At 45.6% G+C, this 17,299-nt stretch overlaps 1 protein-coding gene across 4 annotated transcripts; it reads right to left on the minus strand.

Moving 5' to 3' along the window:
• Positions 1–102: 102 nt before the first annotated feature.
• Positions 103–15,993, minus strand: map7b (microtubule-associated protein 7b). Of its 4 annotated transcripts, none has more exons than XM_077552902.1 (20): positions 15,589–15,993; positions 12,076–12,237; positions 10,824–10,901; positions 9,665–9,828; positions 8,750–8,867; positions 8,350–8,451; positions 7,541–7,651; positions 7,153–7,248; positions 6,025–6,144; positions 4,756–4,922; positions 4,368–4,513; positions 3,901–4,124; positions 3,265–3,400; positions 3,033–3,201; positions 2,856–2,960; positions 2,726–2,776; positions 2,498–2,531; positions 2,287–2,407; positions 1,981–2,149; positions 103–1,625 (listed from the first exon to the last, which is right to left on the minus strand). In XM_077552902.1, exons 1-20 carry the CDS (start codon positions 15,743–15,745, stop codon positions 1,593–1,595), a joined length of 2,463 nt encoding a protein of 820 aa, XP_077409028.1. In that variant the 5' UTR covers positions 15,746–15,993; the 3' UTR covers positions 103–1,592. The 4 variants fall into 4 exon arrangements, with proteins under 4 accessions (XP_077409028.1, XP_077409030.1, XP_077409029.1 ...); XM_077552904.1 differs by having other exon boundaries at positions 1,965–2,149; XM_077552903.1 differs by lacking the exon at positions 8,350–8,451 and having other exon boundaries at positions 1,965–2,149; positions 15,589–15,988.
• Between the last annotated feature and the right edge of the window lie 1,306 nt (positions 15,994–17,299).

The raw sequence follows: 17,299 nt of genomic DNA on the forward strand, positions 1-17,299 counted from the left end.
TGAATAACAGATGCCTGGTTCTCTGCAGTTGAGTAAATGCCCCCTGCCACTGCATGAAGAACTGCTACAGAGACGTTATAAAGACAAGCAGCAAACAGAAAGAACCATGTCAAAGACATTTATTTTCAAATAATACAGCTGGAATAGATCTCTTTTCTTGACTCTGCTCATTCTTAGTAAAATATAGTGACTTTCATATATTATTTAAAGAATGGCTTTGATGCTATAATGCAGTATGCACATTTCTCTAAACTCAATTCATCTTCAACATCCACGTTGGCAGTACTGCATGAGGCGCAAGTGCAAAGGTTACCTTTCGATTATTCTCTTAATTTTACACGTGGTAAGGCGTCCGAAACACAATGAGCAGCACGTATTCCAAAATATTCAAATGAATGAGATTGACTGCAGAATGTCCTGCGAGCTCGTCCGAAGCGAATGTTGAACAAAAAATTGGGTTACAGCAATCACGTTTCATACATACAGCAATTAAATAAACAAAAACAAAAAAATCAGTAGTAGTCCAACCCAGCTCCTTGCCCCCAATAATCTCTTTATTTTATTATATAAACACTGTGAGAGCATCTTAACTCATTCACTGCCATTGACGGCTATAAACGTCAAAAATTAAATTGAACTATTGCTATTAGTTTAACTTTTTTTTTTCCACTTTTGTTAACAAGATTATGAAAATGTACATTTAGAACAGTTCTATTAGTTTGAGCTTTTTTCCCCACTTTTGCTAACAAGAGTATGAAAACCTAGATTTTTTTTTTATTGTACATTCAGAACAGATATAAAATTTGTGATTAATCGTGAGTTAACTAGTGAAGTCATGCAATTAATTACAATTAAAAATGTTAATCGCCTGACGAGATGCTAATTAAAAATTAGGGGCGTCAGGCTATTAAAATTTGTACTCGTAATTAATTACATGACTTCAATAGTTAACTCCTCACGATTAAATCACAAATTTTTTTACAGTAAAAAAAATGTAGGTTTTCATACTCTTGTAAACAAAAGTGGAGAAAAAAAATGTTAAACTAATAGAAAGAGTTAAAATGATTTTTTTAACGTCTATAAACGTCAATGGCAGTGAATGAGTTAAATATGTTAAGTGACGACAAACCTCATCCGACGCCTTTTTTTCCTCCTGTAACATTTCTGTGGAAAACAAGTAAGTTGTTCTTCCACCTCGCGTTGCTGACGCTGCCTGCCAAAACAAGCGAGAGAGAAAAAACACCTCACGTTTCACAATTAAAGACTTTACAACTCATCTCGGTTTGCTGTCGTCACTGGAGTCAATCTCAAATATTCCCGCTTCGGTGGTTGATTCCGAAGAGGGATGGGCCCAAACCAAAAAAATTTAAAAAAAAACAAAAAAAAAAAACATACTGCCTCAGTGAAAGCATCCTCTCCTGAGATTTTTGGATCTTTGGAGTTACCGCCTTTGGGGAAACGATGTTGGTGTCTCTGTGCAAGAGTCCCGAAGGCGGCGCAAGAGCACGTCTACGATGCTCTAAGAGCCTTTGTTGGGTTTCACGCAATCCTCCGCACCCACGCGTCCTCCTTCCTGGTGGTCCGTGGCCGCGTCATCCTGTTCCAACGACGCCATCAGGCAACGTCTAAACATGGGAGAAAATGACATCAAACTCATTATTGCTACGAGCAGTGTATTTTTTATTTATTTTTAACTGTCTCTGATTTAAATGGAGGTCAGTGTTGGAGTTGATTTGTTTAGCGTTAAACCAACTCTGCTGCAGAGAGTGAAAATAAACTATTGTTACGTCACAACAATATCAGTCAGGATTTGTTATTACATTATTGGGTTTAATGACATTTTTGAGTTAAGTGCAAATGTTATCATTTTGTCATCATCGTGTGCTACAGGCCCTTCCCTAAAACTATTATTTTGACATCTCATACAATTACAGAAAATGTTTTTGAGTAACGAGCAACCTAACCTGCTCCCTGTTGTACCGTAATGTCGTCCAGTCCAGCACTGACAGGCTTGAGGAGGCCGTTCTCCCTGAAGGCCGTGACGGCAACGCTCTCGTCTCCCTTGCCCTCCTCCTCCTGCTGCTCCTCCTGCTGCTCGTCTTCCTTCAACCTGGAATGCGAAGGCACCTCTTCAAACTCGCCGTTCTCCCTGGCAAGTGAGCAAAAAGAAAATAGGCAGAATTCCATTTCCCGAGTTGACATCCTGCACCGCCCCTACGGGAGTGCGTTTGAGCTAAGGTGTTTTATTCGTCTTTATTTGAGGAAATGTGTTGGGCGCAGGTCTACCTCTGCGTCAGAGGGTCGTGCGCGGAAGTGCTGGCGTTCAAGGTGGGGTCGGCCTGGCAACCGTTGCCATTGCTGTGCGGAGTGGGGCTGCCGTGGGACGGGCCCGGCGAGGCGGCGGCCACTGGCAAAAAGCAAACGCACGCAAACGTTGGCGCGCGCTGCGAGCCGCGTTGTCGCGCCAATACACGGAATGAGGCCGGGTTGAAGTTACCTGGGTCGTCTGTGTTCTTGCCGGGCGTCACTTTCTACAAATGGAAAAGAAGAAATCGGTGCATCTCAGTGGAGAAGATGTTAGAAGTAGTTCAATTGGAAACGTGACACCCAAATGTAAATGCGCATTCATGAAACAAAACGCTTTGCGAGTCAAGAGTGCCATTTGGATGACTTTTGAGCCTTGGCGGAGGTCGACCGTGGCCCGTTTTGCCGTTCGTTGGGTCACCTTGTCTGTGGTGTCGGAGCGTCGTGTCCTCTTCATGATCTCCTCCAGACGCTTGTGGCGAAAAGAAAAAAAGTGTCTTTTAGACGCAGATGAGGATCCCGTCGGGAGGATGCTTGAAGAGGCGCCTGACCTTCTTCCTTTCCAGCCGCTCGGCCTCCTCTTTCTGGAAGTGCTTGTCCCTCTCCTGCCGCAGTCGCTCCGTCTCCTCCTTCTGCCGAGACTCTTCCTCCTCTCGCTGACGACCGCGCGGACAGCGTTACTCCTTTTGTTGTCTTTTGTTTTGCTTTTGGAATCGTCTTTCTCTGACCTGTTTCTGGGCTCTGTCGGTTTCCTCTCGCTCTTGCAGGAGTCGTTCCTCCTCCGTCCGTGCTTCCTCTTCTTCCTTCAGCCTCCTCTCCTCCGCTTGCCGCTGGGCCTCCTCCTCTCGCCTGGCTCGCTCCTCGGCCTTGCGACGAGCCATCTCCTCCTTGGCGAACCTGAAGAGAAAGCAGGAAACGTTCATTCCAAAGGGTTTTGGGAATGTCTTCAATGTCTGGTACCTGGCCTGCTCCTCTTGCTGCCTTCGTTCCTCTTCCTCCCGTTCTCTCTGCTCGCGGACCAGCCGCCGATTCTCAGCTAGGATGCGGCTAGCCTCCTCTCGATCTGTCGTCCCGGCAGAAGGCTTCAGGGTTGGGTCTAAAGGAAACCACAAGTGGAAGTCAACCCTAAACATTTCTTGACAATGACATGTTATATGTGACCTTATATTTTTCGAATATGAGTTATGAAGCAAAATCCAGCCATTTTTATCCATCTCAGGGGGCGGCCATTTTGCCACTTGCTGTCGACTGAAGATGACATCACAGTCACTCGTGGCTCAGGCAACGACCAACCACAGCTCACCTGTTTTCTGAAGTTGCGCTGTGATTGGTTGCTACCTGAGACCTGAGCAACTGTGATGTCATCTTCAGTCGACAGCAAGTGGCAAAATGGCCGCCCCCCTGAGATGGATCAAAACGGCTGGATTTTGCTGCTTTACTCATATTCCACTAACGCAATATTAAACAGAATAGAATATTTAGACTAGTGGGGCTGCATCGAACATATATTTGTCCCCTAAAAATCTTTTGGGGTTGACTTCCCCTTTTAAAAAGCATCTGAAGTCAAACGAAGATTTCAGTCCACCGAGACCTCACCGCCGGTTGCCGTTCTTGTCGTTTGCTGCTCCGTCTTGTTGTGTTCTGCTGGCTGGGGAGGACCGAGGACCTGCTCGTCCTCCGTTTCTTGGCTTTTGCCGGGCGTTGAGGGCTGCGGCGTTGAGGGCGACACCACAGCAGGACGCAGGTTTCCGGGGTCATCTGCCCCGGGTGACTTGAGCATCTTGGGGGTTGGGGGGCGTGCTGTGATCTTCTGAGGGGGCCTGTTTGCAGGAAACAAACACTTCTTTTTTTTCTTTTTTTTTTGCAGTGGTGAACAGTCGCTGTGAGCGAGACCTTCTCCATTAACATGCAAAATCTATTCTAACATTTCTTCATGAAATTGGATGTATTTCTTGTCAACAGTCCTTTGGTTGCACGAGCTGCTTCCATACACATATGTATCATTTGATCATTTTTGTCCAATCAGAAAAAAAACCCCTCAAATTGTATATTTATTGTCTTACCTCCCAGGAAAGGGCGCTGTTACTTTTGTGTTCCTTTTGATAGGCGACGAAGATCGTAATTTGAGGGGTAAGGTAAGCGCAGGGCCCAAAGGCACCGACAGGTTGCTCCATGACTTCCTGACAGAGTCTCGGTTTTTCTGCGGCGTCTGGATGAGCGGGTGACAAAATAGCAAATCAAAAAAAAAGATTTTGACCCGAAAAAAGATTTTTTCCTTGAAAGTAATATCATTTCGCTGACTTTTATTTGCAAAATATTTAATAATAAAAAAAAAAAGTCCCCACAAGGGGGTGCAAATTCCCCATACTAATGCCAATTCGCTGAAACACACTCGCTGAATTCTGCTACTTTTGGAAAAGAATAAGAAATAAGGTACAGTGTCCGACCCACCTGCGGCGTCCCGGTGGTCCTCCTGCGCGCGGGCGCGAACGGGGCCGCCTCCCTGCCGAGGCTGCGGTCGTGGCTGCGGCTGTGAGAAAGCGGGCGGCCCTGAAGGGTCCTGAATGACGCGAGGCCCACGGGGTGGCACGACACTGAGCGAGGACACACAGGCATGGCTATGGTGATGGAGCGGGTGGGGGGGGGGGGGGGCGCGAGGGGTGCAACGGGGTACGTACGGCCGGGAGCGGGAAGATATGAATGGAAATGCGAAGGAGTGAGAGGAAGGGAAGGAGAAAAGTTTGGAGGAAATGAAAAGCGTTAGTGACACTCATTACTGATAATAATTCAGTCAGTCATGCTTTTAGTTCAACATGCAGGAAAGATAAACAAACAGGCATGGAGCTGAAAACGGACAGGAAAGCGAGGAAGGAAGATCATTAGTGCGGTTGACAAGAAGCAACAATGACACGAGGGTTGGGCCTTTTTTTTTTTGGGAAACGTCACAGATTGTGTGCAAGTTTTGTGAAATTGAATAAATATTACGTTTGAAATAAATCATGAATTGTGATTTCAATATCAATCTCATTTTAAAGAATGACCTATGTTTCCCAATATAACATTTTGCCTTAAAATTGCATAAAATTTATAGCAATTTGCCATTATGCTACTTTGTAGTTCCTGATTGTAAAACACCCACAAAAGGGCGGCCAATACTGGTATCGGCCGCCATCGTGAGTACCGATACCTTGAAATAAGGCCGGGTATCAGGCCGATACCAATACCTGGTCATTGGTACTTGCCTTTCCTTAATATTTAGATATTAATAGGAAAAATGTAATAAATAACTTCTCTTAGCACTCACTTTGAGATGAAACACAAAAAATCTCACAGAGTTAACAGTTAATCCTTCTACTAAACTCAATGTTCTGGGGTTTATTTTAATAATATTCGGAACTAGAAGGCCAAAGGTATTGGACTTTACACTTTCCTTGGAATTCAGTTTTTTACTGGCAAACGAGGCAATGTAAGAGTCGAGAATGACATCCTGAATAGCTTACGTGTGTGTGTGTGTGTGTGTGTGCGCGCGCTCTGAGTGCCTGATACAGGCTGGTGAAGGAAGTTTCAGACAGTGTTAATGCTTTAAGTCGCACCCAATCTGATTAACACAGAAAAGCATGCGGGTCAAGAGAGCAAACCTAACGACGGCAGCACTTGCGCCGATCGATGAGGCACTTCCAATTGGCTGGTGACGAAAGGGGGCGGGGCTTTCGGTCTTACCCGTTTTCTCTCCGGAGAGACTCATGGCGCTGCGACTTCGTGCCAGGTAGGAGTGTGTGGGCTGCTGCAGGCGGTTCACCACGTTGCTCTCCCACGGCGTCAGGGGGAGGCGGCGAGCACCTGTGTGCGCGCGCACACACACACACACACACACACACACACACACACACACACACACACACGTTTTGATGACAACTGGCTGCTATGCAACCATTTAATTCTGCATCCAACAAAAAAAAGATGATCTAATGTCCAAATGAAGCCAGCGTGCTGATGATTGCCGTGCGACACCTTCACCTGCGTGCGCCAGCATGAAGTGAAGCGAAAACCCGAAAGCAAACAAAGGAAGCGGGTTCAGAAAGGAAGTGCTGAGGGCCAAAAAATATAAAGCAACAAAGTGTGACTTGAAGGCAGGTAAGCCCAACTGTGAGACTTGTGAGGCTCATTCCGGAATAGCGCACGCAATTAGCCTGATTAGCCGCATGCGTGGGACAAAGCGCAGAGCAGCTTGGGTTCGTATTCAAGGCTTGCGGATTGAAGTGTGGAGGCCAAGACCAACCCCGGGCTGGAAACTGGACAAATTGGTGACGAATTTTACCGACGCCAAAAATGCGCGGCGTCCGTCCAGATAAAACAAAACGGCGTAGAGTGTTTCCACAAAAACAAAAAGATTATCCAACAGAGGATTAGCGAAAGGGGTCAGGTGGCGGTGGGAGGCCCCTTTGATGCATACTCTACATTCAATATACACAAGATTGTACCATAACCTTTGAAAAGCGCAATTCCACAAAGCTTTCAATAACTAACCAGGTCAGATATCAAAACAAATTGAATTGAGCAGTTCCTCCGCCAAATTGTCAAGAAGTTTCAAATCCAACTGGAACTTGTTCGCTGCTGTCAATACGGATTTTGGGTGCAAGTCACAGCTCTAATTTTATGAGTAGAAGTCGCAGGACCAGCCAAACTATGAAAAAAAAACGACGGCTTACCGTCGGAACAATCCGATATATTCCACTTTGGAGTTGTGACAGGATTGTTGATCTCAATTTCTTTCAATAGGTGAGATCTCAACAGTTTCCAGCCCAAGATATTTTACACATCTTTTTTATTTTTATTTCCATTAACCACCTGTTTTTCTGGCGTGGGTGGTGGTCCCCTGGTACAGACGGGTTTTGGACTGAGCTTTGTTTATGACAGGGGTGGAGGCTGTTCTCGCCTGTAATCCTGTATCGGTAGCACATCGACATTGAATCCAACCGTTCAGCATCTCATTGCATTCTTATCATCAGGCAAAATGTGTTTGCTCTAACAACAGACTGGCATCAAATCGTGATTGCCAATATCAAATCTCATGGCCAGCATACGAAGAAAAGGGCTTTCTGTGGATGAGATGATCTTTTGAGGACAAAAAATGGAGCCAAACCGAGGACATTATCACCTGTCCCGGGGATAAAAAATACACTATTGAGTTCATTAATAATGTCAGCAAAAATCACATTTTTGCCGTTTGATTTACCTCGGTCAGGTGAGTGGAGGAGCGTGGCGGAGGACGAGGACAGGCGCTTGGTAATGACGGCGTCGTGCTGTTTGGATAAGTTCACCGTGGACACCGACCTTCTGTCAGCATCTGCAAGCGACCCAAATAAAGTCAGACTCAAAAGATGAAAAAAAAAGATCAAAGAGGTGGTTTTCTGGCCAACTAGACTAAAATTGGAGCAGGGAATGTTTCTAAAGGGGGGGAAAAAGTGGAATTAGCGCTGCTGTCGTGTCATCTATCAGCTAAGGGACTATCTCCGGATAAAAAGTCTCACAGTGAATGGTAAGAAAAACATCAACTGTGGTGGCGCTAAGTCGCTAACATTTTCCTACGTGTACATTAACGCATGCATGTTTAAGTGTGGTACAAACATACCAACAATCATTTTTGTTCCCTTGAGATAAATGAACAGAAAATATCAAGGTAATTAATCGGAGAAAGAAAAAAGACCCGATCCTAATTATGTTAAAAATGACAAAGAACAGTTAACAACTAGATCAGCTAAAAGTTAGCCTAGCTACTCCTTATTCTTCTTCTTTGCATTCCATAGCAGTATGAATGCCATGCGGCACCATGCTGCCTCCTACAGGTCAGTCTTGGTATTACGACAGACATTTGGTTTTGGGTAGGAGTCTGGCGATAAATAGTGATCGCATTCTCATCATGTGTGGTCGCTCACATTGAAAAGATTAGTCAAGAAAGACATTCGACGTTGGCACGCGTGTACCCCACTTAAGAAGCATGCGTCAGAAAAGTCCTACGCGCCGACATGACGCTACAATATTCACATTGGGATCTCATTGGGTGTCCACGGTGGACACTGAAAGCACTCGGCACGTGCTCCAGTCCAGCAAGGTCGAGCGGGTAGAGGAAAGCAGACTCGACAAAACCTGGACCAGGCGCAGGACAATGCAACGCCGACAACAAAGGGAGAGAGAGAGAGAGAGAGAGAGAGAGAGAGAGAGAGCCAGGTGGGGAGGCAGAAAGAAAGTGATTCAGAGACGGCGGATATGTCAAATTCAAATATAAACATGGCAGAACAATACTGGCAACAAAGGACATTGTTGGTTCAAACTAAACACCTCAACCACAGGAAAAGTGGAGAAAAATGTCAGAGCTCTCAGGGGCACCTTCAAGTCAACATTGTGAGTCAACATTGTGATGGCTGATGCCAGGGAGCGTACGTACCGGTTGGCGTGCTGGGGCTGTTGGGATGCAGAGGGCCGCCCCAGGACCAGCGGTTGGCCTTCGGTCTGGCCACCTGACCCCGCTCCATAGTCCGCCTCATCACCGCCTCATGACGAACCTTCGTCACAAGCACCATGGAGATTTATTTTGGAACATTTTAATGCCGTCTCACTATTACTCGTACTGCAGTTGAGATTTGTTACTAAATGCATTCTACGTGCATGTTTTAAGATCATTTGACCGATTTTTTGAAGTGCAGGATATGGCATGAATCACCCTTGCCGCATTACTGTATATAAAAACTTGAGTGCCTTTATTTGACAGTTAGCTAGCTTGCTATACCTGCGCACCAAAAAAGCATCTTCACTTCGGATAATGCGCTAGTGTGACTGCTTCAGAGTGCCTCGTTGTCTGCCATGAGTGCACGCACAAATTACGCAGACCAAATAAAAAGTGTTCTTGTTATTGCACTAGTTCCCACAGAGTAGAGAAAAGAGTGGCTGCTGTAATAAATATAAGTGTGTGTATATAGCATTTGGGAGGGGTAAAACTAGCAAAAATATTATGGATTGGGGTTCACTGTACTTGAGGCATGACAACTATTAACTCGGAGGCCACTATTGGAGGAAATATAGCATTTATTGTCAGCATTCAAACGTGTAGGGCTCCCGAGGCTGGACTGGCACCAAAAAACAAAACAAATCGGCCCGGGCATTTTGACTTAGGCCACTGGCCTGCCCCTATATTCAAACTGGATTAACAGACTGGTCCCTCTAAATTGTGGGCCAGTTTCTAAAGGTAAAATGTAGGAAAATAATAATGATAAAGCACCGCATCGGCCCCAAAAGAGGCCGGCCCACCGGGCATCTGCCCCAATGCCAGATGGCCAGTCCAGCCCTGAGTTCTCCTGATCACCTTGTCATCCTCCATCTTCTGCCGTCGCTTCTCCTCCACAGCCAAGCGTCTCTGATCCTCCTTCATCCGCTGCTCCTCCAGCTTCCTCTTCCTCTCCTCCAGGTGCTTCTCGTAATGCTGCCTGGCGCGCTCCTCCCGCGCCTGCCACTGGGCCTCCTTGGCGGCTGGCACGTGCCGCGGCGACACAAAAAAAAAAAAGAGAGATGAAATCACGCAAGGGCACCAAAACCAGACGCGCATGCCGCACAGGCTTAAAGCGTCCGTGTCATGGGTCAGCTGCCGATCATGTGACTTGGCTTTAGCGCGCAGCAAATCCCTTCGTCTCCCTCAGCGAACGGACCGCCGTCCAATATTTACGACAACAAATGCAATTACACGAGTCACTCAAACGCAAACATGCCACGCATCTCTCGCGGTTTGTCCCGTGTACGCTAACGCCCGACAAAAACCACACGAGCATCAAACACGTCCAAACATCAGCACCTCCCGACGCGTTATGTTATACGCCTGGCTTTCGGTTGCATTTTCAGATTATAATCTGAAAATGTGTCCCTTCAGTTAAGACAGCGGCGTCAAAGTCCGGTCCTCGAGGGTCAGAGTCCTGCATGTTTTAGAGGTTTCCCACGTCCAACACAGCTGATTCATATTCAAGCTCATCAACAAGCTCTGCAGGAGCCTGATAATGATCATTGAATCAGGTGTGTTGGAGTACGGAAACCTCGAAAACATGCAGGACTCAGGCCCTCGAGGACCAGACTTTGACTTGACACCTGTGATTTAAGAGGTACGGTTCATTCGCCGATCTGTTGCTAACCAAAACAGCAGCACTTAAACAACCAAAGACATCAACAGTCATCCCAGAGGACTTCAAGTGTATGTTTATGTTGTTCTAAGCAAGTTCCCTTTGAAGATATTCTTGTTTTATGGGGTGTTGGCGTCTTTAGAATTCTAATCGTCTCCAGTCTAAGTGTTTGCCTTTGTCCATGTTTATGTTCCATTTCTCATTCATGCCTTGTGAGGTCTGACTCTTGTCTTGACGTTTCTGTAATCGTGGGCTTTGCTCTGTTTTAAACTCCACATGCATTGTAAATTATAATCGATCCCCACCATCTGCTGCAGATGAATAATAGACAAAAGTATAGCCGGCAACAATACACACCGTTCTGCTTCTCGCGTTCCTCTCGACGCTCTCGGGCCAGCCTCAGCCTCTCGTCGGTTTTGTTGAAGAGCAACGAGTCTGGAACGCAAACAGTTGGAGCGAAAGTGTGACCGTCTGCTGACGCGCTACCTCTGCCAAGGCTCTTTCATTGTTGCGAGTTTGTCGTTGTGGAACTTCTGTATTCTTAGACGGCTCATAATGTGTCCATTAAATAAATAAAAATTCAGTCAGAGCTATTTTTGTTTGTATTTAAAACAAAAGTGTCCAACTGTTCAAAATTCACAACTGATAAATATTCTGGTTCAATTAGAATGGCCGACTTGCGACCAGCGATTGGCAAATTCGTTTCCAATTGACTTTGCACCCCATTCACAAAAGTGGGAAAATAAACAGACAGTAAAACTTGACTGTTTCAACTGACAGAAAAATTAGGAACAGGGATGTGATTTGACCAAAGTGAAATTATCTGAAAATTTAGCCGGGGGTCTGGGGGCCGCTGGCACCCAGCTAGGTCCAGGGCAGTGCCCTGGTGGGGGGACACGGGGGGCGTAGCTCATACTTTCAATGCACTCACATGACAAAGAAATAGACAAAACAACAGCATAAATTTTCAATGTATATTGAACTATCCCATATAAAATGGCAGTTTTAGTCAACTCAAAATCAGTCACATTCAAAAACATTGGACTGTCTTTGCTTTTAAAAACTATCACTGAGAATATCATCATATCTAACTAATGTGATTACTAAGTTAACACATAAATAATGTTGAAGAGTTCGAATTTCATGAACAAATAATTGTATCATGACCAAATGAAAAGTAACTCATATTAGAGCATACCACAAATGTCTTTGTTATAGCAGAAGATGTTATCTGTCGGAGTCATGTGCATACACAATGAACTACTACTACTACAAAAAAATAAATAAATAAATAAAATAATCGGATTTTTTTTTTGGGGGGGGGGGGAGATAAAAAAAGCGGAATTGCGCGAATTAGCGGAAAAATCACATCCCTGTAGTAAATATAAAGTGAGGGAGGGATACTTTTATGTTCCATGAAACGAATGGTGGCTCAAATGATCACACTCACATTGATTCGCTAGAACAGCAAAATTTACTTTTGCAAGTAAAACCGTCTACTTTTAGAACTTCGAAGGTCACACAGTTTCTAACAGTGGTTACAAAATTGAGTTTAAGAAAAAAATCATCAGAAAAAGTAATTCGGTTTTCAAAGCAGGTAAAGTCTTGCCTGTTTTGGGTGCAGCCGTGTTGTTGTTGGGGCTGCTGCTGGTGGCGGTGGGGGTGGGAGTGGGGGTGGAGGTCAGCGTGGGAGAATAGACGTGTCCGGAGAGCGACGAGCTGGGCCGGGCGGGTGAAGACACTCTGCCATCGTCCGATTTATAGAAGGACGCTGCAACGAGAGCGTCAGTGAGAACGAAGAACACTTCAAGCGTGATGAGGAATTTCTCCCTTCCGAGGATTTCTTCCTATTTTTCCCCCAAAATGGGTTTTTAGAGTTCTTCTGTGCCCGGATGGGGTTTAATACCTTTGAGATTCTTTCATGTGTGTGATTAATGTCTATATAAATAAACTTGTCCCTTCATTTCACATGTTTTTTTTTATTTTTAACTATGCATGTCAGGCCATGTCCACAAGTATTTAAAAAAAAAAAACTTGCAGCACGGTGAAAATTAAATCCAGCGTGTTTGTGTCAAAGCGTGAGAGAGGCCGGCCGTCAGAGAAACTAATCTGTCCCAGAAAGTTAAATGAAATCCCTCAACTGACACACTTCAACAAATGGACTTCACCCTGTTCCATATCTTTTCTACAAAGGTTCTTTATCACTTCAGCGGCACGTTATCGCAATCTACCTACGGCCACGTACACCGCCACTTGCTAACGCAACTAAACGCAAACGTACAAGTTCACACATCGCACAACTCCGCCCTCACGCATTCTAATGTTTAATTCCCTGAAGGTCGTCGTGGACAAAGATGCGAAGGTATTGAGTGGCGCCGTCTGCGGAACGTGGAGCGAGGTGAGTATGAACACGTCAACAGCGCCTCGGGTGCTTGCTCAGCACTGGAACCGGTTTCCTGTTGGCTTTTGGTAAAACAGGAATGGTTGGGCTGGGCCGAGTGACAACGATATCTCGTCATCCTATTCTCAAATCGTTTTCTTCAAACAAAAGATTGGCTCGACGTGTCGGCAGTGCAATGTGTGCCGCCGGCTTACGCCGCACCGGACACTACAAAAATGAATGAATCACAAAGTTCTGAATGCCCACAGAATGTGACAATACAATGACACCCAATATGAGAGCGGTATTGAAAAAAAAAATGATCTCTTTACAAGGCTAACATGCTGTTTCGATTGACACCCGTCATTCAACACTGTTTATTATTATTATTGTTTTCCAGTAGTGTAGAACTTTACTGAGGCTCACATTTACTCATGGTCTGCTGCAGCAAAGAGGAGATAATGGAGGATTAAAAAAGTGCTACAGCATCCAGAGCTAAAGCAGAGGTAACACTAGCATGTGCTTATTTTTGTAACTTCGAGCTAGCTTCTTATGCTCAGATGTTACATGTCGACAAGTCTGCTGGACCAATACGTGACCAGCATCGCCCGCATTGGCTCACCATGCTTGAAACTGCGACTGACCAGGTCCGGTTTCTAGCCCAGTACTCTGTCAGCTGGTCTTGCTAATGGAAAAGGCAGCAACCAATCGTTCCAATACTTTCGTCCATTTCGAAAGCCTAAATCTGCCAGCAGCAGATGTTTGGCTTCCAGTGAATGAATCCGGCTGAGAATTTTTGCGACGACATCACACACCCAATAAAGAGCTTTTGAGTGTCAACTTTGCTTTAGTAGCAGGACTCTCTGTTATGGTGCTTGGAACAGAGGCTTTCTCCTCAACTTGGAAGATGGGAATCACACAAAATGATCCGATTGAGGAATAGGCACCCAACAATCCACAATGAATCTCAAGTATTATCTGGAAACAAGCGAATATGGCAAGATCATAATTATGTCCAGACAGTCCAATTCCAATGTAAAGATCATTGGCTCTATATGAACAAACAATACAAACGACATCCTCAGTGAACCCAAAAATGCTTTTACCTGGATTCTGCATCCTGATTACAGAGGTATGACGTGTAAAAAGACTTGATGAAGTTGTTACTATTCAGACTGGAGGGTGAATATCAACATCCGTGCTTCCCGCGAGCATGCTAAACAAGTGACGATGGTTGTGCATCCAGAGTCCATGGTGCGACAAGGTTAGGACACAGGACAATGATGGCAAAAAGTCAGGAATTCCAAAAAGCAGGGGAAGGAGAAGCAACTCGAAAGCCAATCGGAAAGATGGAGGCAAGTCAGCTGAGATGACGGTCACAGTCGTTGGGAGTTTGTGGCAACTCTCCAAAGCCTTTGTCCCGCACCACTGTGTGTTTTGTACCAATGGAAGACATTGGAAGAGTTTAATCTGGCCCTCCCTCCCCTCGTGTGTGCGCATCCCAACCCCCTCCCCTCATATCCCCTCATTCACTGGCGGTCAGATTAAACGGTAAGAGCGAGCGATTAATGCCGCGTCGTCCAGGCCGGCGGCTAGCGAGCAAGCGCACTGCGTGGCTCCTGCCGGTCCCGCGAGGGGATTAGCCCAAGCTAATGCTAAAATAAAAGACGGGAGCTCCGGTCAACATAGAAGCGGGAAGAGAACGGTAACGGGAGAATCTTCCTTTTCAGCCTCAAGATGGCCATCGAAGCCGAGGAGGACGCATGATACGGATTGGCCCTTCACTTTTTAGGCTGGCGCAGTTGCATGACTGATGAAGCCTACTCGGATGAGAGATGAAACGACTTCTAAGGCAAACAGAGCAGTCCAGTTTTCTAAATGGGATTCATATTTATGACTCGTATATGCTGATGACTTTTCTATTGCTCTAGCAAAGGTGAGCAATCCAAAGCCTTCCAACTTGTAAATTCGGGTAAGGTTGCCAACCTAGGAACTGAACTACATGGAAAACCGAGGACCTCCTTCTTCTTCTTCGTCTTGTTAAATAAATACGGAAAAAGCAGCTCTGAAGTCTCTCTGTCGACTCTCGTCTATTATTTATGTTTGAAGTGAGCTGCACGTGAAGACTTCCTCCAGTGTGGCCGCAGCCAAACCATTAGCAGCATGTCTTACGCATTTATTTATTTTCAAACACGCATCATATTCTTTCTGCGCTCTCAGGCATACGGACACAGAGTTTTCAACTCGGACCTGTTATAACCTCAGTCAGTCGGTTGCGCGGTCGTCAATAAACCCGCAATGAACTCCACTGTTGACAGTCAGTCAAAGAAATACTACACCACATATAAAACGCATACAGTAGCGTCCCGACTCCTTGTAACTCCGTAGAACGGTTCTCGGTGGTTCCTGGAAATGAAAGAAATTCAATAAGAAAACATTGGCAACTCTGCTTGCTGACAAACTCCTTCCGCAAAGCCGTGTGAATCCGCCGCCCTTGCGTTGACCCTTTCAGTCTTGCCACGCCAGCATGCAGGTTACAACTCCCGTTTACGATCTCTGCCTGTCAGCTACCAGCCTGCCATCCCGGCAAACGATCGGAACGGTAGACAACAATTGCAAGAGCAAAAAGTACGCCCTCCAAAAAATACTTGGGCTAACCCCTTCTTTTTATTGGTGGGACTCTCTGGACTTCCTTGACCCAGATTTGAGTGGTCACACACAAATCTTCATTTCCACTCGTACCTTTGGTCTTCCTCCTGGTGCCATCTCTCCGTTTGTTTCCCTCCTCTTCTTCAGTGATGGTGAAGAGCGCCGGGATGGCCGAGCGGCTGCCTCCCTTCCTCGGACCCGTTTTGGAGTCCTCGCCGCTTCCCGGTCTTCTCCCTTTACTACGTGGCATCTCAGCCTTCAAGCCATCCCAGGCCGTGCAATGACTGAGTTGTGGTAGCCGTTGAATGGAGGATGACGATGATGATGATGATGATGATGATGTTTCACCTCTAAAAGGCTCCTCATTGAAAGGATGGATGCGGAGCAGCTAACGCTACGAGCCCTTTCCCCGGGCTGCACGTTGCTGCACTTTGGCCCGAGGCAGCAGGAAGAGCGAGAGACACCGTCTCCGAATAAACACATGCAGAGGACGGGCAAAGGAGCAAAGTACAGCGTGTGACGAGAGACAAACTGCAGGCTGTGCGACGTCCATCCTCAGTCAGGCAAGACGAGAGAGCGAGAGAGAGAAAGAACTAGAGAGTGGGCCAGTCTCGCCGAGGATGAGCTCTTGCAGTCAGGCTTAATCCACAAGCTAAAGAAACTTGTTTCTTTTTACTTCTTCCCTTTTCTCGGGATGCCTGTAGTCCCACCAGCACCATTTGCCATGGCCGGCGGCCATCTTACGTTGCCACTCGCTAAGACCGCCAAACTTGAATACATTGATTTCTCGGCGGCATTTTCACTTTATTTTCTGTCACTACGGAAAATAATGCCAATTTGTGGCATACGGTTGTACCAATAAGTCGGGGAGAAACGTGAGATGCACATTTCATCAGTATGATTGGGATTTTAATGTTTCTCTTATAAGGTAGCGTTACTCAAAGATCTGTCTGCATTATGTTGTCAGAACCATCAACAATGAAATTAAAGTAAAACACATCGGGACAAAGTTTTCAGTAAAAAATTCACAATACTGAATACCTGAACGGTCGATGCAAACAGTGAAGTTGGCTCTCATTACTCCATAACGGAATCAAGTCTACCAATCAACTGAAGTCACATTCAATATTTATAAACGAGGGGCAGGGTTGTTGCAGTAGCTGAACCATGTGTGAAATTTGCACATTATGTCACCGACAATGCAAGTGCAAACTTTCCTGGACTGGAGGCAGGTGAACAAAAAGTGAGAAATGCAAAAGAATAGGAACCAAAAGGTTGCAACGTTATCGCCACGTGTGTTCGTAGTGGCCGACGGTACTGCAAACATTAAGACTATTTGTATTGGCGTGTGCATGCGCCACACACTAAACTCACACCCAGCAAAAGAAAACATGAAGATTAAGCAGCCAGCTCGACGTCTTAACGTCAACACCACACAGTTTTGAAATAACCGCAACCCGACATAACGATTATCGAGTGCCGTCTTGATAACTTCACATCGTTCTCGACAACAAGCCTGAAACTCGGTTTTGCAAAAAAGCCGCTGATGTTCAACCCGAGCCATGTGGTCAGTCGGCGTTGCTGAGAGTGAGTTTTTTGCTTGCAAACCTGTAAATAAATTATTATTTTTGCTATCAAAAACCTGCTGCAGGGCTTGTTTTGGCGGTTTATATACTGTGGCTTGAAGTGTTACAAAACAAAATAAATTGTGTTAAAAGACACCGTTCTGTGAAGAAGCTTATTTTTTCTGATTTTTGGTCGGGAACTGCTGCTTTAGGTGTAACCCAACCCATGTTCCATTGCT

This window comes from Vanacampus margaritifer, chromosome 19, assembly GCF_051991255.1.
Source record: "Vanacampus margaritifer isolate UIUO_Vmar chromosome 19, RoL_Vmar_1.0, whole genome shotgun sequence".
NCBI lineage: Eukaryota > Metazoa > Chordata > Actinopteri > Syngnathiformes > Syngnathidae > Vanacampus > Vanacampus margaritifer.